Genomic DNA, 15,537 nt, shown 5'->3' with positions numbered 1-15,537 from the left:
TATATATATATATATATATATATATATATATGTATGACTTATGACTGGCCAGAGCTTTGGGCGTTGAATACACGAATAATCCGGAGGCTGACCCTGCCATGTGTCATCCGCAAGCGGGGAATCGAAATTTCCGTTGCATTTGCTCGGTCCAACAAAGGGTCAAAAATCGAAATATTTTTTTTTCCGTTTATTTACACACATTCACTATTTAGCTCCACTTAAAATTCAATTAATCCCCGCCTGCATCCCCAGCACCAGAATGCTGAAATACACGCCGGCTTGCTTCTCCTGCACATCCGCCACAGCGCCGGCCCCTCCCACAACAACAACCTCTGTTTACTCCACACACATCGGCAAGATCTCCCTCACCTGGAACCGCGGCCTCCTCGGACTCTCTTTAATAGCCAATCTCCAGCTCTTCCCTTCGTCGGCGGCAGAGAACCAGACTGAATCGGCCGGCGATCATCTCCGATTCCGTATCTTCCTTCTTCTCCCTTTTAAACGGAAGGGATCGAAGTGGCTCCGGTTGAACACCGACGGCGGACGACGGTTTTCGGTGGAGCTTGTTTGGGATCTCACTGGCGCGACCTTTCACCGTGTATGCGGACCAGAGCCGGTGGAAGGGTTCTTCTTCGTCATTGCTGTGGATGGAGAGATGGCATTGGTTGTCGGAGATCGCCGCAATGAGGCGTTCTGGAGGATCAAAGCCGTGCGACCGAGGAACGAGGAAATCAGAACTGAGCAGACGTCGAAGAAGGTGGAAGTGAAATTGGGAGAAATTGGAAGAAGCATATCATGGATGGCGATTGCGCGATTTTCTGGCAGGGAGAGGGAAGTATTAATGTCGATTGATTTGGAGAAGAAGCGGATGAGATTGACGATAAATGGCGAGAGGGTTTTGCATGTGAGCCGGCTCAGGTGGAATTTTAGGGGAAGTGAGAGAGTGGCGGCGGAGGGTGGTGATCGGATTCAGGTGACTTGGGATCTTTTTAGATTTCTTTTCAGGGAGGAATCCGGCGGAAAGCAGTCGCCATCGTCGGCACCGGCGATTGATGGCGATGCGGTGATCGTGTTGAGGTTTGAGAATGTGGAGGAGGGGTATTTTGGGAAGAGGACGGGGTGGGGGTATTTTGGGAAGAGTGCGAATTGGAGTGAGGGTAGTGGTCGGTCCTGGACGATGGCGGATTCGTCGAAGACTGTGGAGGATTGGGAGAGCATGGAAGATGTCAAGCTGAGGAACTCAGATGCCAACGGGTTCACTCTAGTTATGTGTGCCAAGAGAAGTTTAAATTAAAAAGGATGTATTTGTTCTTTAGTCTTAAAAGATTTATAGAGGTATCACTTAATGTCTATGTATTTATATATCTAAAACCTAAAATTCAATTCTTTAATTACATATCTTTTTTTATGCATGAAAAAATATATATTTCACTTTTTTAAGTTAAAAAATTGATATTTTTTATGAGATATGAAAACTTAGGTTGGAGTAAATATAAAAAGGCAATGTTTAGTTGTTAAATGTTGTTGAATCACGTTCAATGAATGAAATGTAAGACATGTGAAAGAGATAGAGACAAAGACAGAGAGAGAAATGCACAACTATAAACACTAATTAAAGAAAAGTGTGTAACCCTTTATTCACACATTGATCCTATATTTATAGAGAAAAAAAGGTACATTATGTGAAGTTACTTTATATCACTGCTTTAGTTAGGATCGTACAAGGTATTATAAGTAATTTATATATGTGGGCCCAAATCCCAACTTCTTTAGAGCTTGGCTGGCTGGACTAGAGAATTCTTGATAGACACTGTTTATTGTTTGAGATAGAGAGGACTACTGGCCGACATGGTTCGGGATATAAAATCGGTTAGCTAGATCTGATATTTGTCGGTTGGATGGACTTCTTACTAACAAAAGGTAAGTAAGATTGATTCAGTTATCTAAGTTGTGTCGATCTGTTGATCAAGTCTGGTCGTCGACCCTCGGTTCCGGATGAGAATCTTCTGTTGGCTGGGAAGGGCTAGACTATCGGGTAGAGGGTTTGTGGAGGATTTTTATTTCTTTGAAGGACCACTATAGATCTTGTAAGATTCTTGTCTAAATGATTGCATACAACATTTGAAGAGTAATATATTATCTCGAGAAATAAAAATATTACCTCAGAATGTATTCAATCATTCAAATGAGGGAAATTTTTGGGGTCTATGAAATCATGATTCTTCCCATACCTTACATGTATAATATAAGGTTTATTTTAATTATGGGTTCTCGTTTCTACAAGGGCAATCCCTCATTGTTAAGTACAAGCTTAGAGTCGTGAGCCCTAAAACAATAAGTCAAATCGTAATAAGTCGAGCTTTCATGATTGGAGGGTCTAGAATGGAAGAATTAAGTCCAAAGGATGGGGCTTACAATCCGATGACAACACGTCATGGGAAAGACCCAGGCATAAAATTTGATTTGATTTATGAGTGTCAATCAAATGAACCTATGATGAGTTTGAACTGAAAGAGAAATGACATAATAAACTAACAAGATTAATGGGAAATCCTAAGCTAAGGATAGAGTCAGGTAGGAAATGATTTCTAGATGAACACTGGAACCCTATACTCTACGAGGAGTTTTACAAGCAGAACAACCCAATTTTTTTTTTGGAATAACGTCCCCAATCAAGATGCCCATGGCTTTTCGTCGTTCCGAGAGTGTTGGTATCTGTTGACTATGATCAGCTTCATAACATGGAATCCCTCTTGAATGCCAGAGCACGGAGAATTCGTAGTTTCGATGCAGTCGAAACACCTTCATCACTATCATGGGTTACTTCATTCTAATGTATTCACTTTAGTCTCAGAGGAAGGTTTGTTATTTTGCATGTTCTAGTCCTTAGCACTTACTATGTACCTAAACTAACCTTAACTTCTATACTCAGACTAACCTGGGGCAAGTTTGTGGCCTTCAGTTTGATGTCTAAGTTAGTTAGCCTAAAGTTTGTGTCGGATCTACCTAGGTTCAGTTCTCGTTATTTATCTTAGTGTATTTTAGATGTTTATTTGATGTTCAATATTTGAATTAATGTCATATTTGATTTCTAGATTTGTTAGTTATATTGAGAAATCATAGTTTTTGCTAAGTTTTATGCTTTGTTTTCATTTAAATTTTTTATGTTTGACATTTACGGAGAAAATTGAGAAGTTCTCGTCCTTTTTTTGTTTTATTTTATTATCTATGAGACAATTATGGGGATACGAGCGACTCCTGCACTGGATTCATAGTCGAACCTCTAACCACTCCCTCTGAGGAACCAACGAGCACCGACAAGGGTCCGGTCCATTTTGACAACTACTTCATGACTCCAAGTTAATGTTGTTGCAACTCTGTCATCCCCCGTTTGGAATCGATGACGTGCAAGGTGTCGGGCGACTCATACCCCATCGAGGTAATGACAGGCAGCAACCTCACATATTCAACCTGTAGACTGGGCATCGTAGTCGGGGCGGACCCCACAGCGCCCTTTGATGACCTTCTGTCTGGGTGATCTTCGAACCCTACTGATTCGTCTGCATTGAAATCATAAAAAAAAGAAAAAAAAAACGTTTAACCACCAACAGACCAAAAAAGTCTTACATACCCATAAATCCATCCATGCAAGGAAAGGTCCTAAAGGTTTCTTTCTCTATTGCATTGAAATGGCCCCACCAGCTTGCAGTAGTGACTCAGGAAGGATGAGGATCACCACTTTGTCCTCCTCCCTTCCACTCGCCTCGACACCTTCGACAAATTGAACATGCCAACCTCTGGTGCTTGCATCCATGTCAGGCTCAGGGACTATGGCCTCCTTACAAGGGAATTTCGTCATTCGCCCCTTAGGATCTCTAGACGAATCAACCCGATCCTACAATGCAGTTTCAGGTACCGACCATCTCTCCCTCTTATTTTTTTTCTTCTTTTGCAGGGTCTGAGACCCGATAGCCCACTTAAGCTAGAATCTAGGGGTCCATGGTGATCCGGCTCAAACTGTCAGCCATAACACAACTCAGTTGTTAGGAGAAAATGACGACGAAATACACTGTACCAAGCTTGTGACTCTATTTATAAAACATTATAGGCACAAAATCCAAAAAGAAGAAAATGATCAAATTTATTTTTCTTGACTTTAGCACCACTAATTATTAAACAATTTCTTTGTCCTTATCATAGCTATCACATTTAAGGAGCAGAAAAAGCTTGAAAAACTAATATGTAAACACAAAAACCGTCGCTTGAATCTCAAATCAATTGAACGACTCATGATGATGGTCGGACGATCGAAACATTAGACTACAAAAATGTGATATGGGTCGGCCATCCAATGAACGATATCTTACTCGGGGCCATCTGACACATTATGGCGAAAGGATTCAATCGGTGCTGAACCAACTAAACTCATTATAAGGGCACCTGATCGCAATATATCGACTAACCGGTCATTTACTTCAGAAGGCACGATCGTCACTCGACTAGTCGTCTTGATCGATTGAATTCAAACTTGTCGACCAACTGGTTATCACTATATTCAAATTCAAATTGTAATACATAAGGTTATCATAGCTATCACATTTAAGGAGCAGAAAAACTTGAAAAACTAATATGTAAACACAAAAACCGTCGCATGAATCTCAAATCAATTGAACGACTCATGATGATGGTCGGACGATCGAAGCATTAGACTACAAAAATGTGATATGGGTCGGCCATCCAATGAACGGTATCTTTCTCGGGGCCATCTGACACATTATGGAGAAAGGATTCAATCGGTGCTAAACCGACTAAACTCATTATAAGGGCACCTGATCGCAATATATCAACCAACCAGTCATTTACTTCAGAAGGCACGATCGTCACTCGACTAGTCGTCTTGATCGACTGAATTCAAGCTTGTCAACCAACTGGTTATCGCTATATTCAAATTCAAATTGTAATACATATTTGGTATAAGATCAACATAATTAATCACTTACGGGAAGTTTCCATAATTGTTCATTTTTTTCTGTAATTATACAAATACACTTTTATAAATAAAAAGAAACATGACGAATAAAGAGACCTCCCCTTCGTTTCTTTAGGGGACTTTATGAATTACTTGACTTTATTTCACATTCCCGTTCCTGCGGCTCTAACTCTCTAGGTATTAGATCATATATTATATCATTTAAATATTGATGATTTAACAAATTATTTACTGAATAAATAAATTTATTCTTGAATATTAATAAATATGTTTAATTATGGTCAAAATTAATTCATTTAGCTTAAATTAAAAAAAAAACATGATCTCTGGCCCAATTCGAGTTGTTCAAGTGCCTTGATTAATTTTATACAACCCCGTGTAACTCTCCATAGGGATCTTGCTGTATTTTATCGTGAATGATTATCTTAGGGCAGTAGGGTTCTCGATCTAGGCGACTCCGGTTCGGGTCATTAAAATTCTTCACAAATTTCAGACCGACCGGTTCAGGGACTATATAAACCACAAGAACACGACTTCATCTCAACTAGGGTTTTTCCAACACCGGCCGTCTTGGACAAGAGCAGCAGAGAAGATGGTGGATCTCTCTACTCTTATCTTCTTTTCACTTTTTTTTTAATTTTGTTTTCTTCTTCCATTTCATACGATTTCATGCTCATAAAGTTTTTCGCTACTATTATTTAGCCGTCTTTCAAGACTTTCCGGATCAAGAAGAAGCTGGCAAAGAAGATGAGGCAGAACAGGCCCATTCCCCACTGGATTCGTATGAGAACCAACAACACCATCAGGTATTCTTCATTTGCTTCCTAGGCTACTTAGCGTATTACATGTTCCGCTTCTATGATCTCGCGATTTGTTTTCGTGTTTGATTCTTATGTGGCACTTTCAGGTACAATGCAAAGCGCCGGCACTGGCGACGTACCAAGCTAGGTTTTTGAGGATGCTTTCGAGCTGTCATGGATTTGGGGCGAGGGTAACCACACAGTTTTCCTCTTTGATTTGTTGAACGACATGTTGCTTAGAGTTCTATTGTGCTTAATTTTGTGTAAAAACCCTTGATGTGTTGAAAATACTGTTTGCTTGTTTTTAGTATTGGTACTGCTCTAATGTGTACTCTTTTATATATGCTTCAAACTGTGGTTATTTTACCCAGAGTAGCTGGGATGAATGATTAAAATCATGATGATGAAATGTGATTTTCTGAGTAAAGTTTCCTCAAATTTCATATTGTTTTGATTATATAACTGAACGATTTTTGTTTCCACGTTGATATCCATAAATATAGCATTTAACTTCTCTATGTTGAGTTACTTTTGATAAAGTATATGCTTGTTGTAATGGGGGGATGTTTTCTAATATAACTTTTGCTGCTGTGCTCCTATGGATGAAAAATTATTTGTTTTTTAACTATAAGATTTCTTTTCTACAAGATACACAAGGAAAAAGCTATTACTGTTTATTTTAAAAGACAGAGGAAAACAAGGATCCAAGCCAGTAATTCATTAAAGAAATAAGGTGTATGCCCATGCTTTTATTTTGGGTCTCTTATAAAAACAATGCTTAATTTAGGGACTATAATGGAGGAAAGGATAATAATACAAATTGACATGGAAGGTCATGTGCGCGTAGATGATGTCCCAAAAAAGAATTGGACTCTAGATTGTTCTCAACCATTTGATTAAGATGATGAAGTTTCATGATTCAATGGTCCCCACTCATCTAGTTATGGAGGGTTTGGCAGTCCTATTTTTTGTTTGCAGTAAGATTCACAGACAATTTCATTAAATTGGTAACATCAATGGACAAACCTTGAAGCTATCAACACAAGCTCATTGGCATGATATTTATCTTTACTTGTATCAATATCGCAGCTTAAGGTCTTTATTGATTCATCCATTTATCCATAGTGCATGATTGTTCAACATGGATGCTGATGTTGATTTAGTTAGCTCTTCCAATATTGATAATAGGACCAAAATACCATCAACGTAGGCAGTTTGCTTGAACATTCACCTTGAGGATAAGGTAATCTGATTGACCATCATATTTTCATCCAATTACATGAAATAATGTTTTCCAATTATTATAAATACTTACTAATAGATGAATTCCAATGTATTTGGAATTCGGCTGAATCAGGTGAATTCCAAGTATATTGAGAATGAGCTATTTAAGGAGTTCCAAGTACCTGAAAGGTTTATCCTGCATTTTTTTTCCAGCCAAATTCATAAAAAAATACATCTCCCACATTTTCCTTATGTTACACTCTAAATGCTTCAGAATAGGTATCCCACAAAATGAACACCCATGTATTTCTTGTACTTTTGACTCACAATACATGCAATAAACAAATCCTATGGTCATTCTCGTGAATATTGAATCTTATACATGGTTAAAAACATGTTAATATGCTTCTTCCCGACCTTATTTGTGTCAAAGCATCACTTGTAGGGTTGACTAGCCTGGACATCATCGCCTTGTGATGCTAATCGAGGCCAACATTTGCCTATCATGCATGTTATTCAAACTCATCCAGGTTCTCATTAGCTCCAATTTTGCTACATTTGATCCTCATTGGGAACATGCTTAATACCGCGAGTATGTATTAGACTCATTCACATTATCAAGGAATTCCAAAATCTCAATTGAGGGAGGGAAATCATACCTTTATAAGTTTATTCCTTCCTTTGCTGTGGTCAATTTAATTCTTTACAACCGCATGTGCTAGGAATTGTTTTCTTTTCAGTAAAGAATTCCAAGATAGGTGACAATAATCTCTCTCCATAATGCAACCATGATAAAAAAAAATGCCATTGTTAATCATATACTAAACGATCCTATTCCACATAGATTTGCAATTTCAACCATACGATTCATCTTAAGACTGCATTGATCTTCATGCGAGCATTAATTATTTTATGTAATCATGTGAATCCATTGATCTATTAGTTAGATTCTATGTCTATTTTTCACTAATATAATAATAAGGAAATCAAATTTATGATTTATAGGCTACCTATGCACTCTGTAATTTTTGGGAATACGGTAGAATAATCTTATTGATAGGAAAGGGGAGGTATACATCTAGATTATATGACTCCTAACACAGGAAATATATAAAATAGGGAAGACAAATAGGAAATTTAAGAGAAGGAAATATATAAAACACGAAATATAAAAGAAGGAAATAAATTGATGCTATTAACTTCTAATACTCCCCCTCAAGTTGAAGCATATATCTCAATCATGTTCAGCTTGGATTTAAATTTATCGAACAACGGTCAAAGAAGATTCTTTGTGGGAATATCTATTTGTTGGTCAGTGGAAGGAACAAATGGAACACATTTTCCTTGAATCAAGCTTTTACTTGGCAAAATGACTGTCAATCTCCACATTCTTGGCACGCAGATGTTGGACTGGATTATGGGCAATGCTGGTGGTGGCTTAATTGTCACAAAGCAACTTTAGAGGAATGAAGATCGATATGCATAGTTCGGGAAACGCTATGCACAACCAGAGGGCTTCAAATACTCCTAAGGACATAACTAAACTCGGCTTCTTCATCGCTACGGGTAATCACAAACCTTTTTTTTCATGTGACAATTTGTGCCCACATGAAGAAAAGCGATAATCAGAGGTAGATCGACGATGATGGACAGACCCAGTCTAATCTTCGTCCGTATAAATTGCAACAAAGCGAGTGGTGATGAGAAAACAACAAATCCAAGCCCGATGCGCCTTTTAAGTGGAGTATCCGATGCACAACATTGAGGTGGTGCTCGTAGGGACAAATGTTGGGATGCGTATGGGCTAGATAAATGAGTTTCCCCGTTAGACATTAATAGTTTGTCTTGTTCACTGGATATGCATTGGAAACATCAACCAACTTTTCTTTGGGATCCATTGGAACAATTTCCGTTTGTAAAGAAGTAGTTTTGTTTAAGTTAATAAATCTTTCACATATTTGCATTAGGAAAGACTAATACCTTGAGACGACCGAGCTACTTCTATACTTAGGAAATACCGAAGAGAAGTGCATCTATAAATACCGAAGAGAAGTGCATCTCAATAGATGCAGATATGATGCTTTTGACAGATTCTAAGGCATGTCGATCATCGCCTGTGAGTATGATTTCATCGACATGGACGATGAGGATGTTAATATGGTCTTCGAATGAGTGGCAGACGAACATCATGTGATCATATTAGATCTGAGAGAAACTATGAGCAACAATAACTTATGTAACTTGTTGAGCTAACCCTGAGGGTATCATTTTAATCCATAAATAGACTTCCGCAATCAACACACTTGTCCACGGGAATAGATTGAGCAAAACCTAGTGGGAGAAACTTATGCCCTTCTACGAGATTGCTATTAAGGAAGATATTCTTGACATCCAGTTGGAGTAAGGGCCAATTCAGATTATAACAAGAGATAACAGAACCCGAATGGTGTTTAGTTTAGCTACCAGAACAAATGTTTCCTCATTGTTAACTTCATAGGTTTGTGAATAGCCTTTGACAACCAATTGTCCTGTTACATTCAAAGAATCAATCAGAGTTAAATTAGGTGTTGAAAATCCACCGACAATCCACTGCTTTCTTTCCTCGACGACGATCAACATCTCACATATGGTTTTGTCGAAGGCATTCATCTCATGCATTATTGTCGTCTTATAGGAAGGGTCTACCAATGCTACCTCAATAATTGATGGAAGACAACAATTCATCTAGGAAGTGACATATGCTTTTTAAGTCGGTGATAAGCTATGTAATGAGATATATTTTACTATGGGATAAAGAGAGCATGCCTGATTGCATACCTCAATGGTAAAATTCAACTCATTTAGGGCAGGAGGAATCTCCGTAAATTTAGAGTATTGTTCCGGGGATGCTGGTTGGAGCAGATTCCAAAGACTGCAACGTGGCAGCAGGCTCAAGAGTAGGGAAATGTAGGGACATTGAGACAAGCTTCAATCGAGGGTTTGATACGCTGAGTGTAGACACATAGAATGGATGGAGGAGATGTTGGTCTGGTTGGTAGTGGATCTAGTGGGGCAGAGGGTTCCTCGGAAACAGTGGATGTAGTAGGTTGGAACATCCAACAAAAGGGGCAATGTTAGGGAAGTAGGGGATACTTTCTAAAAAGGAGGCTTCAACATTCTCAATAGAGTTTATTGATGGTAGGTTTTAGACATTGATAGCCTTTTTGAGTGGTTGAATATCTATGGAAGACACATTTGATTGATCGAGAACCAAGTTTACTAGGATTTGGGGCTGTGTTTCGAACAATGGTTGTACACCCAAATATTTTGGGATTTAATATAGAGAAGAACCGATTGGTAGGAAAATACAATATCAAGGCTGCTAACGAGGTCCTGAAGTTGTGAATTTTTGTGGGGACTCTATTTATGAGATACTTGGCGCGAAGAACGACTTCATTTCTAAAGTGCGAGACATTTGATTGAAACATAATTAAACTAGCAAGTTCAAGAAGGTATTGGTTTTTCCTCTCGATTATCCTATTTTGTCGAGGTGTATCCGTACATGAGCTATGATGGAGGATGCCTTACCAAAAATTCTACCAATATTGAGCTAAAAAAATTATCGACGTTTGTTGGTTCGAAGGACTAAGATAGAGGTTTTGACTTGGGTCAAAAGAAGTGGCAAAATTTTAAGGTGGCTCCCACTTCAGATTTGTCTTTTAATTTTTAGACCCAGGTCATTCGAATGTGATCATCAATCAAAGTAGTAAACCATTTTTTATTGGTGTAGCTTGAAGTTCGAGAGGTTCCCATGAGTCATTATGAATCAGTGAAAAAAGAGCGACAGAAGTGAAGGGTGGGGTGGATATGATAGATGTTGGTGTTTAATTAAATGACAAACCTCACATTTAAAATTAGATAAGTTTTTATTAGTAAATATCGAAAGATACAATTATTTTGAGTTGTAAAAATTAAGATGATACAAATGACAATGTAAAAGCAAAATAGGGTTTCAATGGTTCCGGAAAACTAGAACTATGAGGTTGAATGTTCACATCATCAATGCTTTCATATTGAAAGAACCCAACTGCCCGTTTAGTAGTATCAATCATTCTCTCAAAACAACTATCCTAAAAGACATGAACATCAACAGAAAAATGAACAACACAATCAGTTTCATATGTCAATTTACTGATCAATAAGTGGTTACGCTCAATAAAGGAACATGTAACACAGATCCTAATGTCAGCCCGGTTGTTAGAACAATAGAACCTTTATCCGTAATATAACTTAAAGGGCCATCAACAATTTTTGTAGTCTCTCTTCTTGAGTATGGAGAATATGTCGAGATGACTTGTGAACACCCAATCATGTGGTCAGTGACACTTGATTTAATAATCCACGTACTAGAAGATGCTAAAGTAGTGAGTGCCATAGAAATGTTTACTTGACGAATATGGGAAGTCGACGTGCCGGAGGATATATAATTAAGTGTTTCATCTGACTCTTGATGGAGTCTGGTGATTTTGGGATGGTCAAAGTGGGGTTCAGTTACACATTTGTGGATTGTGAGTTCGTAAAGAGTCCTTTAGCAACGAAGGATTTGGCTGAAGATTTATTTGCTAGTTTCTTGTGGAGCTTCCAACACTTGTCATAGGTATGGTAGGGTTTATGATAGAAATCACATGCGCGCTTGGGTGGGGCAGAGTGTTGAGTATTATTGAAGACCAAGGTTGAAGGTTCGTCCTGAGGAGTGGAGGTGTCGAGCATGTCAATTCTTCGACTTTCTTTATAACGAATCCTGGTGAATGTTTTCCGAATTGAAGGAAAGGGATCACGACCAATAATACATCTCAAGCTTCATTGAAATTCTTGTTTAGGTTGGATAGGAGTTGGAACACATGATCCTATCCTTTCCCAAAATTTTTTGAAAGAGAGAGATCTACAGGAGTCCCAAGTGTAGTCGTAGTAGAGATCACATTCCATCCATAAGACAACTAAGTCATTGTAGTACTTTCTCACCGTCCTTGATCCTTGTTTCGCTTCACAGATCTTCTAAGTAACCTCATAGAGTGGACCAGAATTGCTTACGTCCGAGTAGGTATTGTGAAAGACCCTTTGGACGACACTAGTATACGTAAGAAATAGGCGTAAAAGGCCTATCGAGGTCTCCATAGAATTAATTAGCCTTGACTCCACCATGGATTTTTTTACTTCCCACATGCATACGCCGGGTCAATTTTTGGAGGTTTACAAATCATACTTGGGAGGTGCTGAATTTACCCCGATCTTTGAAGAACAATAACACCGCTTGAGGCCATTGGAGGAAATTAGAGTCGTGTTTGTGGGTTGTTTTAGGAATTTTATGTGATTTTCATGTCTTTTGATCTGCGAAAGGTTAGAGGTAGGTGTCGATTCTCTGGTGGTTTCATGGACACTGTCAGAAAGAAGCTCAGTGATGGAGTCCACCATGATTCCAGTTGAGCCAAAGGTGTGGTTTGGATGCTGAAAATAAACAAAAACAGCCCCTTACTAGGCTGCAGCACAACAAGGCCTGTAGTGGAGAATACAACCTGCAGGAGAGTGCTCCGAGGCTGTCAGCACGAGAGGGCCTGTAGTGGAGGATGGAGCTCGCAGGAGGGAGATCCGACAGTGGGGAGGTCTTGCAGGGGAGAGTTTCGACTACAGGGAGGAGCTTCGATAGTCTTGCGAAAAACTGCAGAGGAAAGTCCTTTTGACGGTTTTGCGGAAATTTGAAGAAAACTGCAACAAACTGTAGCGAAAGAACGTCAGAAAACTGCAGTGGAAGGGTAAAATACAGTCCCTTGCTTAGGCTGTCAGCACAACAAGTCCCGCGGTGGAGGATACAACTTGCAGGAGGGAGGTCCTGCAAGGGAGAGTTCCGAGGCTGTCAGCACAAGTGGGCCTGTATTGGAGGATGCAGCTTGCAGGAGGGAGATCCGGCAGTGGGAGGTTTTGCAGGGGAGTGTTATGACACAGGGAGGAGCTTCAATAGTCTTGTGAAAAACTGCAAAAGAAAGTCCTTTGACAGTTTTGCGGAAATCTGAAGAAAACTTCAACAAACTGCAGCGAAAGAACGTCCAGCAGGGGTACATCGGTGCAATCTTCAGAAAATTGCAGTGGAAGGGTAAGGTACAGTCCTTTATTAGGTTGTGAGCACAACAAGGCCTGCAGTGGAGGATACAACTTGCAGGAGGGAGTTCCTGCAAGGGAGAGTTCCGAGGCTGTCAGCACAAATGGGCCTTTATTGGAGGATGCAACTTGCAGGAGGGAGATCCGGCGGTGGGAGGTCCCGTAGGGGAGAGTTCCGACTACAGGGAGGAGGAGCTTTGATAGTCTTGTGAAAAACCGCAGAAGAAAGACCTTTGATGGTATTGTGGAAATCTGAAGAAAACTGCAACAAACTGCAGCGAAAGAATGTCTAGCGGGGGTACATCGATGCAACCGTTAGAAACAAGCAGTGGAAGGGTAAGATAAGTGCAGAAAACTGCAACGGTATAACGGGTAGGAAGACTGCAGGGAAAGGGCCTGTTGGGGAAGGGAGTTCTGGCTGCCGGGAAAATTGCAGGGAAAGGCCTGCAGGGGCAGTTCCGGCGGCAACTGTATGATCCCGTTGCTTTGATATCATGTAGGTTTTTGGAATAAAGTAGGATAATTCAAACCCAAATAGATCCTAAGCCAACCTTGCTCAACCCATCTTAACCTAGGTTAAATCCAAATCAAACCTAAGCCAACACAAGTCAACCCAAGCTAATCCACATACCAACTCAAACCAAACCCAGATTAATCCAAGCTAATTTAGAGCCAGCCTAGGCCCAAACCAACTGTCTATTACCACACATTGGACCAACCCTGAGATAACTTAAGCTGAAAACCTAGCTTACCCCAGCTCAGCTGTACCCCAAGCCTAATCCAAGGCTAAATGTTACTTTATATGTTTTATTTCACATGCCGTTTCATATTTCATATGCTGTTTCATGCTTTGTTTTCCTTCATGTGCTATTTCATTTTAAAAAAAAAACATAAAACACAAAAATAAGGATGAGTACTTTTCAGTTTTCTCTGGAAACATCAACAATCAAAATTCAAATTAAACAAAACTTAAATTATAGAAAGCCTTAATTTCTCAACATGATTGACAAACCTAGGAGCCAAACAAGACATGAATTAAAACCCGAGTCAAATAAGAAAGACATACAAATAGGAAATGCATAGAGGAAATATAGGAAAAGGAAATATATAAAGCTGGAAATATAGGAAAAGAAAATAAATCAATGCTAGTAACTTCTAACACAAGAAGTTTGACCAATTTATTTCCTATGGATGCATTGTGAAGGATTAGTCCCACATCATAGGCGTATGCCAACTATTGTTATGGATGCATTGTGAAGGATTAGTCCCACATCATAGGAGTATGCCAACTATTGTTATGGAATTTGTTTTACTAAACTAATGAGATTCATCAAAGTCTATGAGCAGCGAGGAGAGATGAACATTTATGCCTAACTATTCTGCCAAATGGTTAATTGAACTATAAAATATATACTAAGATTTCTTTCTAAGCCAAAGCTGAGTGAGAAATGCTATGTCATGATTTCTTTAAGCTGCTTGACATGATTTCTTACTCCAAGCTTATGGTGGGCGATAAGTGATGTGCTGGGCCAGCGCATCATTTCAATCCTCTTATAAAGCATGCTTATAATATAACACTGCTATGTTTGAACTATTTTTCCATTTAACTCATTCAATAACTTTGATATCATTTGACTCAGGGATTCGTGATTTTCATTTTGTTGTTGTTGCTATGAATTTTGAAAGCTATGAACATAATCTGGAAGGGAAGAAGAGGAAAAAAAAAAAAAAAGGGTTAAGGGAGAAGATAGCAATTCCTTGAATTCAACAAACATCACACAGTTATATAAAATTCTTTCGTGAATTGCTAGGAGATTTGTTTATGTCATTTCTCTGTTGTTGAGGCTTTTGTTCCAATTTACTTCATAAAATAGTTCATTTTAGTTGTATTAAATTTCTGTGTCACTTGTTGGAGGAAAAGGGTCTACTTTATTCCTTAAACTAAAAATTTGCTCCATGTGTGAGATGGTTGTAGTTATATAGGAGAAAGCTTTTAGCATTGAACATATCGCTTGGGAATTTCTTTTTTGTGTATTTGTTTTAAGTTGTTGATACGTATATTTGTTCCAAAATTATATTTGCGAAAATTTTATATTCTTCTAGAATGATCTTTTTTATAAAATACCCCAGTTGAAGTCATCTGAGGTTGGTGAAAGTGATGGACTTGAAATAATTCCTAATTGAGTATTGCCCTATGTATTTACACAACAAACATTATCTAAACTTCAATTTTTTTTACTTGCATGCCACCTTAACCCATGCATTAAAGTGCTTGTAATATTTTTCTTCTGTGGCATGCTAGCAATTACCTACTTTTGTTAGTAAATTCCAGTCCCTCTCATACTTGGCTGGGCTGTTTATGATGTGAAAATCAAAGCTCATTGTTTCCCA

At 38.8% G+C, this 15,537-nt stretch overlaps 2 protein-coding genes across 2 annotated transcripts; both read left to right on the top strand.

The window, feature by feature from the left end:
• The first annotated feature begins 253 nt into the window (after window positions 1-253).
• On the top strand, window positions 254-1,316 carry LOC110024062. Its single transcript, XM_020723796.1, has one exon. It carries the CDS (start codon window positions 260-262, stop codon window positions 1,292-1,294), a length of 1,035 nt encoding a protein of 344 aa, XP_020579455.1. The 5' UTR covers window positions 254-259; the 3' UTR covers window positions 1,295-1,316.
• A 4,174-nt stretch (window positions 1,317-5,490) lies between these two features.
• Window positions 5,491-6,199, top strand: LOC110024038 (60S ribosomal protein L39). Its single transcript, XM_020723754.1, has 3 exons — window positions 5,491-5,585; window positions 5,693-5,796; window positions 5,898-6,199. The coding sequence occupies exons 1-3, from the start codon at window positions 5,583-5,585 to the stop codon at window positions 5,944-5,946; spliced, it is 156 nt and encodes a 51-aa protein (XP_020579413.1). The 5' UTR covers window positions 5,491-5,582; the 3' UTR covers window positions 5,947-6,199.
• Window positions 6,200-15,537: the final 9,338 nt, after the last annotated feature.

This window comes from Phalaenopsis equestris, unplaced genomic scaffold (assembly GCF_001263595.1).
Source record: "Phalaenopsis equestris unplaced genomic scaffold, ASM126359v1 Scaffold000240, whole genome shotgun sequence".
NCBI classification, from domain to species: domain Eukaryota; kingdom Viridiplantae; phylum Streptophyta; class Magnoliopsida; order Asparagales; family Orchidaceae; genus Phalaenopsis; species Phalaenopsis equestris.
The sequence above is the reverse complement of the archived record's forward strand: the minus strand, read 5'-3'. Positions and strand labels throughout refer to the sequence as shown.